This window comes from Elgaria multicarinata, chromosome 9 (assembly GCF_023053635.1).
Source record: "Elgaria multicarinata webbii isolate HBS135686 ecotype San Diego chromosome 9, rElgMul1.1.pri, whole genome shotgun sequence".
Classification (NCBI taxonomy): domain Eukaryota; kingdom Metazoa; phylum Chordata; class Lepidosauria; order Squamata; family Anguidae; genus Elgaria; species Elgaria multicarinata.
Window position 1 is genome coordinate 9,220,948 of NC_086179.1, and position 14,569 is coordinate 9,235,516.

Genomic DNA, 14,569 nt, shown 5'->3' on the forward strand with positions numbered 1-14,569 from the left:
AGGATCTCTTCTCGATACTCCTAGAGTGCAGGACACGGAATAATGAGCTCAAGTGACAGGAAGCCAGATTCCAGCTGGACATCAGGAAAAACTTCCTGACTGTTAGAGCAGTACGACAATGAAATCAGTTACCTAGGGAGGTTGTGGGCTCTCCCACACTAGAGGCCTTCAAGAGGCAGCTGGACAACCCTCTGTCAGGGATGCTTTAGGGTGGATTCCTGCATTGAGCAGGGGGTTGGACTCGATGGCCTTGTAGGCCCCTTCCAACTCTGCTATTCTATGATTTAGTCCAAACCCAGGTTTGCCACCTCTGTGAACGTCAGGCATTTTGTCATAGGTGCTGCAATTATAATGTTGGCCAAGATGGGACTAATTCCCTCTTCAATGTATCAATTTGCTCGTCTGTCATTAATTAAAACCAATTGTGAGAGATTATGTTTTTCCCTAGGTTTGCCCCTAAATTTGGATTCAAAGCGTAATTCAGGCTAGAAGGAAATTGTTCCAACCCAGGCATGCTTTAAAATGGGATAAATGCCCAGCTTCTTAGTTGGCTTGGAAAAAGGGAAATTGCAAGGCAGATACTGATAGCTAAGGCAAGGGGGGAGTTTTGGCGAACTTCTGCCCCCTTTTAAAATATTAGTTAAAATATAATCCTTCATGGAAAATTAAGACTGCTTCTTGAAGAGAGAGAATTGGATCCTTTTAATGCCAAAGCTGTCCAACGCTGCTCTTGCTGTTGGTTTTGCATGCATATGAAAGAGATGAGTCTCCTTAAAAATGCCGTATTTGTGTTCTTGCCATTAAAGCTCTCTTGAGCTTAGCTTGAAGTTTCTTTTAGCTTTAGGCTACCATGTATTTAATTGAACATTATGCAGCCAGGAATAGTACAGAGAAGGTAAAGTACTAACGTGGTATGATGGATGCAGTGTTAGGCTGGGGTTACCCAGGTGAATCCCTGCTCAGCCGTGAAGCTCACTGGATGAACCACTTGGGCAGATCTTTGTCTTTAAGCATCTCATAGGCATTAATAAGGATTAAATGAGAACAATTGTACAGCAGCCTGGGGAACCTGGGAGGAAAGCTGGGATGAAAACGTAATAAATACACTCATCTGCATAGCAGGGGTCAGCATTTCCGAAGCGGTATGCCTACAACACCCATCATGGCTTCAGCTTTACCTCCAGCGCTTCCTTTTTATATGTCATTAACTTAGGGTGACCATATGAAAAGGAGGACAGGGCTCCTGTATCTTTAACAGTTGCATAGAAAAGGGGATTTCAGTAGGTGTCATTTGTATATATGGAGAACCTGGTGAAATTCCCTCTTCATCACAGCAGTTAAAGCTGCAGGAGCTATACTAGAGTGACCAGATTTAAAAGAGGGCAGCTTTAACTGGTGTGATAAAGAGGAAATTTCCCCAGGTTCCCCATATATACAAATAACACCTGCTGAAATCCCCTTTTCAATACAACTGCTAAAGATACAGGAGCCCTGTCCTCCTTTTCATGTGGTCACCCTAATTAACTGTGTATTAGCAGCAGCCAGTGGGGTCTTGCAGGGTCGAAGTGCCGGGACTTTTTGATTAGCAGAGATAATGATGTAATCTGCCACCCCTCGGACTTCTCTGTTTCCTCTAAGCTAAACTGCAGTTGTAACAGTAGCTGGGGAGAAGTGGATTTTTCTAGTAATATATTTAAGGACACACAGCTGTGCTTCCTTAGTTAAGGTTCGACCAGGGGGGATGGGATGACATTCTACCACTATAAAGGGTAATTGCAGGGGGTTGGTCATTCTATCATTCATAAAATTGATTTTTTTCCCCTCCACAATCTTCCTGAAATTTACAGACTACTAAAGACAAACAAAGTGGCAAACCATATACGCTTCCGGTTGGAATTCAAGGTGCTGGTAATGACGTTTAAAGCCCTAAATGGCTTGGGACCTCAATACTTGAGAAAGTGCCTCTCCTTATATATGCTCGCCCGAGACCTTAGCTCTGTTGGAGGAGCCCTTTTCTGCATCCCATCAATGCAACATATACGTTATGATGGGACAAGGGAGAGGGCTTTCTCTGTGGTGGCACCCTGACTGTGGAATGCCCTCCCCTTGGAGGCCCGATTGGCACCAACATTGATTGCATTTTGATGCCAAGTAAAAACATGGCTTTTTAACAAAGACTTTGATGGTTAAACTCACTGGCACATTGTTTTAACTGTATCTATTGCTTTTAAATTATATATTGTTTTAACTTGGATCATGGTTTAATTTGTTTTTAACTTTATTGTTTTATACTGTATGTTTTTATCTGTACACCGCCCTGAGAACTTAGTGATACAGGGCAGCATATAAATATTTTAAATAAATAAATAAAATAACAGTTCTCATGTGTCCATTTGCTTTATGAGGCAGGTGGTCCTGCAGGCTACCAAACAGAGGGACTAACAGGCCATAATATTGCCTGGCTGGGTCTGCCAGAGATTCGGCCTCACCACTCCTGGGAGGTCCATATTCTACAGCAACTGCTCTCAGCTGAACTTGATGGAATACCACCCTCCACCCCTGGCTTTAATTTACTGACCTCTCCTGGCTGAACCTTGCAGGAAACTATAGGGACAGACAGAGCAGGCACACATATGCCTGCTGAGTCTGGCAAATCTAAAAGGATGTCTGTTGCTTTTCAAGAACCAAGGGAATTCAATAGGTCTTCCTTTTGAGTAAATATCTATGGATGGAAATGCAGCCTGTGCAGGCTTGAAACTTGACCACAAACTTAATCACAATCTGCTACTTTGAGATCCAAACAGGAAGAAAAAGCACATAGCATAAAATGAGCTATAATAATTAACATAGTAAACTGAAACTTATTCTAATTTAGAATATTTTCCTGTATCATCTTGTGTACTTCCAGAATTAATCAGGGATTTTTAATTCTAGTAGAACAATTTTTCAAGTGGTCTCCAAATACGGACACAAAACATGAAATGCTTCCTTTTCATGAGGCAGTGCTAAAAAGCTTTTATCTCTGGACACTGGCTTTTGAAAAGTTCAAATGGGAATCATCAGAGCATAACTTCTGGGGCTCATTTATTAATTTGTAAAGCGAGTTCAACACGTTACACTAGCTTTGATTTTATATTGGATGTCAACATGGTGTGACATCCTGGCTGACGCTGGCTTGGTTGTCAACTGTATAATATCCAGTCATCCATTACACAAAGCCATGAAATTCATTAAACAAAATAACGATGGTTTAGAATACAACGTTAAGGCTTAACAGTTTTCAACCAAGCACCAAAGCATTTTAACCAAGCATTGAGGAGGGAGTTGGAAACAATGGCCTTATAGGCCCCTTCCAACTCTGATTCTATGAAAAAGCAGGGAAATTGTGAGTTAAGGCTGACAAGCCTTAATGCCACATCCTCCCTAAGAAGGCAGAAAGTGCAAATGAAATTCTCCGAAAGCAGATAAACCATGAGGACAGGATGGAGAATATTATATGCAGAGGTGACCGTGGGGTTGTGGAAAACTGATGACGAACAACTTAGGATCACCTACTTCTCTTTTTAAGAGTTTTATAATGGTTTATAACGGTATCGACAATTGTTGGGGCCCAGAATACATTCCATGTACTGTTTTCAAACCGCGTATTGGCTGGGGGTGATGGGACTTGTAGTCCCACACATCTGGAGGAGCCCAGTGGAGGATGGCTGATATAGGCACTCTTAAAAATAGTAATAGTAGCAACAAAACCTCTCTCTCTCTCTCTCTAGGGTGACCATATGAAAAAGAGGACAGGGCTACTGTATCTTTAACAGTTGTGTTGAAAAGGAAATTTCAGCAGGTGTTATTTGGATATATGCGGAACCTGGGAAAATTTCCTCTTCATCACACTTGTTAAAACTGCAGGTGTCCTGTCCTCTTTTAAATCTGGTCACTCTAGTATAGCTCCTGCAGCTTTAACTGTTGTGACGAAGAGGGGATTTCACCAGGTTCTCCATATCTACAAATGACACCTACTGAAATTCCCTTTTCAATACAACTGTTAAAGATACAGGAGCCCCGTCCTCCTTTTCATATGGTCACCCTAATATACAAACGCAGAAAGAGACACACACTTTCTGTGTGTGTGTGTGTGTATATATATAAAATTAGGAAAAGAACCTCTTGTGCAAGCACTGAGTCATTACTGACTCTTGGAGGGACGCCAGCTTTCGCTGACGTTTTCTTGGCAGGCCTTATAGCGGAGTGGTTTGCCGTTGCCTTCCCCAGCCGTTATTATTTTACCGACCTCGGAAGGATGGAAGGCTGAGTCCACCCGAGCCGGCTGCCTGAAACCAGCTTCCGCTGGGATCGAACTCAGGCCGTGGGGAGACTTTCGGCTGCAGTAACTGCTGCTTTACCGCTCTGTGCCACCCGAGGCTCATATAAAATTAACATATACATAAATAAAATTAACATCTGAAAAACAGCAGCAGTAAGTCAGGGGCGGCCACGATCCAAACAACAACCTTAAAACAGAAAGGGGGAAGAAGAAAAAAAGAAGTCGATGAAAAGAAATCAAAACTTTCCCCTCTAGTTGACTTTTTTCCCTCCTCCTTTCTGCCTGGATAGTCGATCCCGGCGCAATCGATGCGAGGCAAGCGTCACGCCCTTCCTATCGACGCACTCTGGGCTGGGCTGGCGTTGTCTGCTGGGCCGCCAGGCGACCCCTAAGATGGCGGCGGCGGTGGGGCTGATAGCAGCAGCAGCAGCAGCGAGAGCAGCGGAGACTCCGGCGTGAGGAGGGGCGCTTTCTTCCGCTCGGGCCATGGCCGGGCGCTGGGCCCCGCGAGGCGCCAGGCCGCAGTGAGGCGAGGATGTGCGAGAGCTACTCGCGCTGGCTGCTGCGCGTGTCGGTGGCGCAGGTGTGCCAGGCGCTGGGCTGGGACTCGGTGCAGCTCTCCGCCTGCGACCTCCTCACCGACGTGCTCCAGCGCTACCTGCAGTCCTTGGGCCGCGGCTGCCGGCGCTACTGCGAGCTCTGTGAGTCCTGGCGGGCAGCCGTTGGGTTGTCATGGCGACGGGGCGACGTCCGTGGGGGAAGGCGGGTGTGTGTGTGTGGGGGGGGACTTCGTCATGGGGCGCCGAATTGGGCATGTGCATGGAGGGGGGGAGGGGAAGGGACCTCCGGGGTCGTCATGGTGCTGTTGTGGTGGCCCCGGGGTTGTCATGGTGACGAGGTGATGTTGATGGGGTTGTCATGTGACTGGTGGTGGTGGAGGAGGAGGAGGAGATGGGGAGCCTTGGGGTTGTCATGGTGACGGGTAGGGTGAGGGGAGACCCAGTGATGGGCCTGAGGAGCACCAGGAGGAAAGATCATAGAATCATATTTATTTATTTATTAATTATTTTTTTATACCGCCCAATAGCCGAAGCTCTCAGGGCGGTTCACAAAAATTAAAACCATCATAAAACAACCAACAGTCTAAAAACTCAAATACAAAATACAGTATAAAAAGCACAACTAGGATAAAACCACGCAGCAAAATTGATGTAAGATTAAAATACAGAGTTAAAACAGTAAAATTTAAGTTAAAATTAAGTGTTAAAATACTGAGAGAATAAAAAGGTCTTCAGCTGGCGACGAAAGGAGTACAGTGTAGGTGCCAGGCGGACCTATCTGGGGAGCTCATTCCACAACCGGGGTGCCACAGCGGAAAAAGCCCTCCTCCTAGTAGCTACCTGCCTCACTTTCTTTGGCTCACGGAGAATCATAGAATAGCAGAGTTGGAAGAGACTTACAAGGCCATCGAGTCCAACCCTCTGCTCAATGCAGGAATCCACCCTAAAGCATCCCTGACAGATGGTTGTCCAGTTGTTGACCAGTGAAGGGACCAGTTGGCCACAGCCGCCAGCAGTGTGGGTGCCAGTTGTGATATAAATCAGGGATGGGGAATGTGTGGTCCTTCAGATGTTTTTTTTATTATTATTTATTTGCAATATTTCTATACCGCTCCCTATCCAAGGATTTCAGAGTGACCAACAAATGAGATTTAAGAAGAAAAACATCATTTAAACCCCCCCTCCAACTCCCATCCACCCCAGCCAGCACAGCCAGTGGTGAGGCATGATGGTAGTTGTAGGCCAAAACATCTGTAGGTCCACAAGTTGCCCACCGCTGCTATAAATAGTAGTAGTAATAGTAGTACTGTGGGGTGGAGTGGGAGAAAGTGACTCCATAGGTTGGAATAATCATGTCAGAGGGCCGCAGATTCACTTGCTGTAGTCAGCATCCCCTCCCTCTCTGGTAGTTGTGAAGTGGAGCACTACAGGTACTAGTCATCTCTTTCTCCAGTTTGCAGCTGGGGAGGTGGAGGCTTATCCCCCAGTTGCACTGGACACCACGATGGACACAAATTTTGATTGGCTGTCATGTCCAGCCAGTATTTATGGTCATTTGTGTTTGGTAATTGAGATGGAGGAATGAACAGTGCTGCTGCCAATAATTGCAAGGAATATATATTGCCCTCTGCTGGTGTGCCTGGAGAGTAACAAGACTGTTGTTTGGGTTTGATTAATGAAGAAAATCAGTTGGGCTGTTTCTGGGTTTGGGGAATTTGTAGCACTGGGTTTGGTAGAATCGTTGGTGTGGTTATAGGGGAAGAGAACTGAATGGGGTTGTTAAAGAGATGGAAATGGCATGGGCAACTGCAGGAGAAGTAACTGGCACCAGTTGTCACTTTGTTTTAGGAATAGGAGGTAAACATGACCTCAACATGTTATAGAACTGTGAGTGCAAAACAAATAGATCACCGCAGAAAAAAGTTCTGGTCCAGGCTATGATGATAGTAAATTGCCTAGGTGTGAATAAAGGGGAATGTAAATTACAAGTACAGGCATAAAAAAAAGTTGGAACGGTTCCTACAGCAGGACAGTTATGAGATTATCCTTCCCACGACGTTTGCTTCCATTGTGTTGCAAACTTTATAATGATTTGTCTTTCTCTGCTACAGTATAATCTGTCTGTGATGTCCTGTCGAAATAAAATGTGCAGTTCCCCCATTTGTTGCTTAAAGTCGATGTTCTGTAGTTTAGTTTGGGAATAGATAGCAAGAAGAGATGGGTAGAGCACATACTTTGCATGGAGATGGTCTTGTGTTCAATTCCCGTCCTCTCTAGTTAAAAGGATCAAGCAAGTGATGCGAAAGACTCTCACTGAGACCCTGGAAAGACCCTGCCAATCTGAGTAGACAATGCTGGGCTAGATGGACAGTAGTTTCCTTTCCCTCACAAGACTTAGGAGGAAGCTTTTGATATCTCCCAGTGATTTACAACCCTGATCATGCAGGAATCTTAATCATGGGAGGAATCTCTGCATGTAGAACACACTTCCTTCAGTTCTTCCCCCAACATATTGATGGGGATGGGAGGGCTTATAGGGGACATGATGGTGGAACCAGTGGCCATGGCATTCCTGTCTTGCTTCACACAACGTTAATCCCGTGGAGCAGAATGCTAGAATAGGGCTGGTGGGTAGACTTATCTAAATTAACAGTTAGTGATAAACAGTTTGTAGTTTAGAGAGTGCATATAATCAAATGCCGAAAAGCCAGGGTATGAAATCTTAAATAAATAAATCAGTTGCCGCCTTCATGTCCTTAACTTTGGTAGCTGTTCTGAGTTTCTGGAGCAAGGTCTCTGATTAGATTAAGTGGTTATTGAGTGGGGTGGTGGTGGCTATTTTTAAACTTAGGCCTTAGCTAGACCTAAAGTTTATCCTGGGATCGTCTCGGGGGTCATCCCTGTTCATGTAAATGACACACAGGATATCCCGGGAGCGGGCAGGGATGACCCCAGGATAAACCATAGGTCTAGCTAAGGCCTTAGTCGGAGATAGTTACATGGTGCCACTTGTTGAGCGACATATTCATGTCCCCACAACCAAACACATTTGTAGAGACTGGGTGGTGGTGGGAAACTGGTTGGAAATTAGAGCCCTACTCCCCACAAATTGCCATGGGTCTCCACTTGTCTGTGTCTACTCATATGTTGAACAAAGGTATGTTGACCTGCTTCTGAGATTCTTGGCAACCGAAGTCAAGGAGTACTTCTGGTGTCACTATTTCTGTGACATCAGAAGTACTCAGAGCAAGAAAAGACATCAAATGTTTACTTATACCCTGTGGAGGCTGAAAAATATGTTGATATTCCTAGTCAGCACCTAGGCAATGAAGCACCATGATCTCCACCCCCAATATTAATATAATGCTTTAGTGTTTTTTTTAAAAAAGCTACTAAGGCTGCAATCCTAAGCATGTTTAGCCAGAAAAAAAACCCCATACAACTCCCAGCCAGCCAGTTGCAGGACTGTTTTCTATCTAGACGTGCATAGGATTGTGCCCTGAATGAACATATTTCTATACAGTATGTACATGCATTGTTCATTTTTAAAACCCTTTTTTTGCAGTTCCCCCCGCCCCCTAATAAAATGCATTATTGTTCCAGATGGACGGACAGATCCAATTTTGGAGGACGTAGGTGAAGCCTTCAAACTTATGGGGGTCAACCTGCATGAACTGGAAGATTACATACTGAATATTGAGCCAGTCACTTTTGCACATCAGATTCCCTCATTCCCTGTCAGCAAGAATAATGTCCTGCAGTTCCCACAGCCTGGAAGCAAAGATGCAGAAGAGAGGAAAGAGTATATTCCTGATTACATGCCGCCGATTGTCTCTTCTCAAGAAGGTGAGAAATCAATCATTTATCTGGTTTTGTTTTATCTGGTTTGTTTTTTTGAGCAATAACGCTTGCATTCATTTCAGGCAGCTCAGTCTCTGCTGCCTATATTGTCAGTTTTATATATTGCTCAATAGGATCGATTTAAGGATATGTTGCTACTCTTTGACTTCCTTAGCAGTTTGCAAGGGATGAACGGAGTACTGAAATAATGCTTAGTGGCAGGCAGGATACTTTGCTGTTCAAGCTTCCTTGGTACTACACCAGTGTAAATGACCCAAGGGATGTTATGTGGAAATAGATCTGGGTTTGAGTTCTTGCTCAGCCCTGAGCATACTGGTTGGTTTGTATACTTCATTATCAGTTTCTCATGTGAAAAATGAATCACTGTGAGATTAAGTTAAAAAGTGCTGTGGTGTTAAAATTGCCCCTTTGGTGTTCAATACGCTTTGGCATTTGGGTCATGTGGTAGTGAGCCAAATTTGTAAATAGGCCTTCTCCTGGTTCCCTGTGGTGAATAAGACTAGCAGGGAAGTGGCCCAGTTCTGTTTTGTGGGAAAAAATAGGTTCTATTTTCTTCTTCTTTCGGGATGCCAGTGTGCTACAAATAACTGCCATAGGCATGTGTTGGAAAGTAGGCTACTAACAATGCACGTAGGCTAGTAAGCTCTGGATTTAGTTGGAATGCTAGGTTTAGTGTGCCTCAGAACCCACTTACACAAAACCCAGCAATGTGTCAATGAGGATAAAATGGTGCAAAGAATCCTTTTACCTTGGAGGTACACATGTCTTCAAACTAATGGATAATCATAGGACTCTTGTTTTATCCTGCAGTGTGGTGTGGTGTGGAATTGCCAGTTTCAAAGAAGTCCTAAAATAGAAATAGAAACTCATTGTAGGGTAGTACTTTTGCTCCTCTGCCAAATGTAGTGAATTTAGCAAGACCCTTCTGGTTTTATGTATAAGGTGCCATTCTGTGCTGAAATAAGAAGATTTAGGATTGCAGTATTCATATTTGCCTCAGATATGTGACAAAACCTAATAAGCATTGGAAATGGTGAAACTAGTGGCACCCAATTGCTGCATAATGAAAAATAGGCAGTTAGTTACAGTAAATACGGATTGTGGACATGCCTGTTTTTTCAGCTACAGAAACTGATGTAAACTATTAGGAACAGACTAAAATACCCTCAGTGACTGTGTATTGTCAGTTTCGTTTTTTAATTTTAAAATCATACTGTCTAAAAGAATGTCCTAGTGGACTGTGCAAAATATACATCATAAACGTATTTTATTTGAAGCAAACTGTTTAGTAACATAATGGCTCAATTTAGACATCACGCCAAACAAATCATGTTTTGACTCTTGTTTATAGTCTGGTTGTGATCAACGGTTAAATCTGATTTGGATACTATAGTAATTAGTATATGATTGCTGCTCTTCCTCTGCACCATAGAAAAAGAAGTGTTGAGCAGAAGGAGAAAATCAACAAATGGTTCTAAATAATGGCTTGCCATCATGTTAGGGAAGCTCAAACCATGATATGGGTTCTCAGCTATAGTTAGTGCAAACTCAAACTACAAACCGTGGTTAGATGTGATGTCAGAATTGAGTCTTTTTTGATTGAACCATTCAAAATGGCACCATTGAAGATTTAGATGAAACTTAGGAGACAGCAGCGATAGAAGGAACAGATGCGTTAAGGTTGGAGGATGAATGCTTGCTAGTGGTTTTAGGGTTGATGAAGGTAAACAAACTAAGATTTAATCCAGACAAGATGAAGGTATTGTGGTTAGGGAAATGGACTACTGTGATGGAGGTTTACAACTGGTCGTAGAAGGGATTACACTTCCCCTGAAGGACCAAGTGTGCCGGTTGCGAGTTTCCTTGTATTCTCTACTAACGGGGGAAGCTCAGATGCCTGGGTTGTCCAGGAGTGCTTTTTACCAGCATTGGCTGGTACGCCAGCTGTGGCACTGTCTGCAAAAGACAGGCTTTGCCTTGATTATCCATGCTTTAGGGAATGCTTTTAAAGATGGTTTGGAAATTTCAGCTAGTGCAGAATGCAGCTGTCCAACTGTTGGTGGAGTGAGGTGGTCACATCACAAGACACCTATACTGCACCTATACTGGGTGTATTTCCAAGCCCAAATTAAACCACTGGTTTTAGTTTTAGCCTTCAGAGCCTTAAATGGTTTGGGACCAAGTTGCTTAAAGGACTGCCTTCGTCTGCACTCTTGAGGTCAGCCGCCGAAGCCCCACTCACATAGCTGCTGGTGAGAATAACCAGGCTGGTGAGCATTGGCTTTCTCAGCTGTGGCCCTTTGGCTGTGGAACATACTTCACATTGGGGGGTGGGGGTGTCAGGCCCTAGCATTGCAGGCCTTTAAAAGAGCTCTAAAGATGCATTTGTTTTCTCTAGCTTTTTTTGCAAGATGGTTTTTATGGGCTGCCAAATTGAACTGGTTGTAGCTGCAGTTGTTTAAATATTTATCAGATATTTAATATTTTATTGGGCTCTTTTTTATTCTTCTAATTAATGGTTAATTTTGTCTGGAAGTTTTTTTTTTTTTTTTCATCGTGACTGGGATTTATATTAACTATTGGAAGCTGCCTTGAGAGGAGTTTTTACCCTTAAAGGCAGCCTATAAACGTTTTAAATGTTGAAGTAGATTTGTGTGCTCTCTTTCCGTGTATGCTCACAGGGCGGTGTACAATTAAAAGAATAAAGGAATACAATAAAATGCAACAAATCAAAGCAACGAAAGCTCTGAAAAACAGCAACATCCATCAGTAAAATGCCATCCGACCCATAAAATAGCAATTAAAATCAGCTGTGTGTGATGCTAAAATGCCTGGGCAAATACAGAAGTCATTGCCTGGTGCCAGAAAGATATCAACACTGGTACCTAGGAATCTTCTCTGGGGGCGGGGGCTTTCCATGACTCTCACCTCCCCGTCACACCCGCCTAACCTCAAACACTGGTGGGAGTTGGAGGAGGGCCTGCGTCGAAGATCATGTGACTTGGGCAAACAGGTAGCCAGGTCCCAAGCTGTTTAGGGCTTTATAAGTAATAACCAGTACTTTGAATTGTGTCCAGAAGCAGACTGGCAACCCGTGAGGGTTGTTTAAGAACTGGTAAGAAATGTTCTCTAGAGCTGGTCCCAGCTGGTAACTTAGCAGCTACGTTTGATACTAAATGAAGTTTCTGAGAAGTCTTCGAAAACATCCTCATATATAACGTATTGCAAACCAACCAAAAAGTTACAAAGGCATGGATAATTTTGTGACTTGGAACTTTATATATTCCTAGCCCAGTGTTTTCAAAAGTGTCATCTGATTCTAGATTTTTTCTTATTTGTTCTCATTTTTTTTAAAGTATCTCCAGTATTCGAGACAGTAAGCCTGTGTACACTAGTTGCTGGGGAACATGGGTGGGAGGGTGCTGTTGCACCATGTCCTGCTTGTTCATCCCTGGCCGACGGCTGGTTGGCCACTGTGTGAACAGAGTGCTGGACTAGATGGACCCTTGGTCTGATCCAGCAGGGCTCTTCTGATGTTCTTATGTTACGGGAGCCGGGGGGGGGGGGCAGAAACGGAGTGGTAGATCTCAAGCTTTATATTTTCTAGTTTCAGTTGATGACATCTCCATTTAACAGACTTCAGGTAGCAGGGCTGAAAGAGACTGAGGAAATCCACTGCCAGTCAAGGCAAATAACACTGAGCTGAATGAACAAATGTTGTTACAGTACAAGGTAGCTCCATATAGCTAACTACTTAGTATTAGGTTTCTTTGTCCAAATCCAAAATTGTTTCAGAAACATCTTAGTCCAAAAATGCAGGAGACAGCTTCAGATTGTTACCAAATGTCTTGTCTGAGCATATACCTGTTCAGAGAGATACCCATCTAGAGGACTGTTGAATTTTGGTCATAGTGCATCTGAACAGATCCATCCAGTTACAAATTGTGATGATCTAAAAACAGATTCTGGAAGAATACTTAGTTATGTATTCGATCCATAATTAAGATAATATGAAGAGCCATGTTGGGTCCAAAGTCCTATATAGTCCAACAGTCCTTTCCCATAATAGACAGTCAAATGCCTATGGGAAGGAAATAGTCCTCTCCTGCTGTTCCCCAGTATCTAGTATTCAGAGGAATATTGCCTTTGATCCTAGAAGTAGCAGATAACCATACTGACTAGTAGCAATTGATAACCTTATTCTCCGTAAATTTGTCTATTCCCTTTTAAAGCCAACTGAGTTGATGGCCATCACCACATTTTATGGGAATGAACTCCTAACTATGTGTGAAATGTTTCTGTTTATTTGTCCTGAATCTTCTACCGTTCAGCTTCATTGGATGATCTGCAGGTTCTGTTATTATGAGAGAGGGAGAAGATGTTCTCAGTGGCTGGGTTCAGGCAACATGATAACCCACATTCAAGGATTGAGTATGGATTGAATGTGGGTTGTCATTGAACCGTAGGTTGTTGTTGAAACATAAGTTATTGTGTTGTCTGAACCCTGTCACGATAACAAACCATGGTTTGTTAACCACAAATAATCCACAGTTCACAACCCATCAACAAACCATGGGTTCTTTTCACAGGTTGTTCTTGGTTATCAAACCATGGCTTGTTAACTTGGCTGGATTCAGACAACACAATAACTCATGGTTCAGTGACCACCCATATGCAACCCTTGAGTGTGGGTTATCATGTTGTCTGAACCAAGTCTCTTATCTACTGTCTCCACCCTATGCATGGTTTTATTGTCCTCTATCAAGTCCTCCCTTACTTGACTTTTTTCTAAACTAAAAAGACCCAGACATTGTAACTTCTCCTTATAGACAAGTGTGTGCAGACTTGCCATTCCGGTGTAGGATATAACACTGTGAAAGTGGTATGAAAGCGGTATCTGGTATGTGTCAATAGGCCCCAGCAGTTGTCAGTGCACTTCAATGCCACTATAAAGCAGTAGTGTGGCTCCTGCTTTTTTATATGCTGCTTTCATAGTGCAATGTCCTGCTTGGTGTAGATTAGGCCCTAGTCTGCTAAAGAGTTCTGGAGAACTTGAAAGCTTGCACAGTTTTGTGGAATTTTGGTTGGTCCTAATAAATGTAATGACCAACTATTGATTTTAAAATTTGAAAGGCTGTGCTGGGCCTGAACCTCTGGAAGGGTAGACTCCTACTTTATTTTCTCTCTGAGGCTGAAGCTGGAGCCCTTTCCATCCCAGTCCAGTTCTGACACAAAATCAGGGTTTAAGCACTTGGTAGCACACTTGCGAAATGATCCACTGTCTTTCTACTTCTCCCTGTCAGATAGGTTTATATATAAATAAACTTTTTTTCAAAGACACTATCGAAAATCTCCAGAGCACTTACTTCATTTGTTTCTCTATGACAGTGGTATCAGATTAAAGCAACAAGCATATCGATTTGCAGAAAAATAGTGGCTTTGCCAATTCTTCCCCCCCCCCCACATCCCTATCCAAACAGATTACTCTTTTCTTTGTGTTAAATTTATCTCAGGCTGCCGTATGAGAAATCTCCATCGTTGTTGCTTGCCCTCAGTATATTAAAAATGAGATCTTCCTACCCATTGGCACTTCTGATGAGATGTTATAGTCTCATTAATTGCTCAAAAATTTAAAGAAACTGTCAGCATGCCAGAGCTAGGAAGAAGTGATATTGTTAGTAAAAGTGAGAAGCAGAGGAAGTAAGAGGCAGCATTATGATAATTGTAGTCGACTGTTGGGGTTTGTGAAGGCTGTGTGGAAACAATGGCTCAGAGGTAACATTTCTGATCCTCCAGGCCATTGCTTGCAATTCAGGCTTGGAGGGCT

General features: G+C 43.2%; 1 protein-coding gene across 2 annotated transcripts in view; it reads left to right on the plus strand.

Annotated features, from left to right (window-relative positions):
- The first annotated feature begins 4,749 nt into the window (after window positions 1-4,749).
- TAF3 (TATA-box binding protein associated factor 3) overlaps window positions 4,750-14,569 on the plus strand; it is a 178,897-nt gene continuing 169,077 nt past the window's right edge. The window contains exons 1-2 of one of the 2 annotated variants that reach the window (XM_063134689.1): window positions 4,750-5,022; window positions 8,485-8,727. In XM_063134689.1, coding sequence (XP_062990759.1) covers window positions 4,857-5,022; window positions 8,485-8,727 — 409 coding nt within the window. In that variant the 5' untranslated portion in view covers window positions 4,750-4,856. The remainder of the gene's footprint in view (window positions 5,023-8,484; window positions 8,728-14,569) is intronic. The other variant, XM_063134688.1, reaches the window with a different exon arrangement.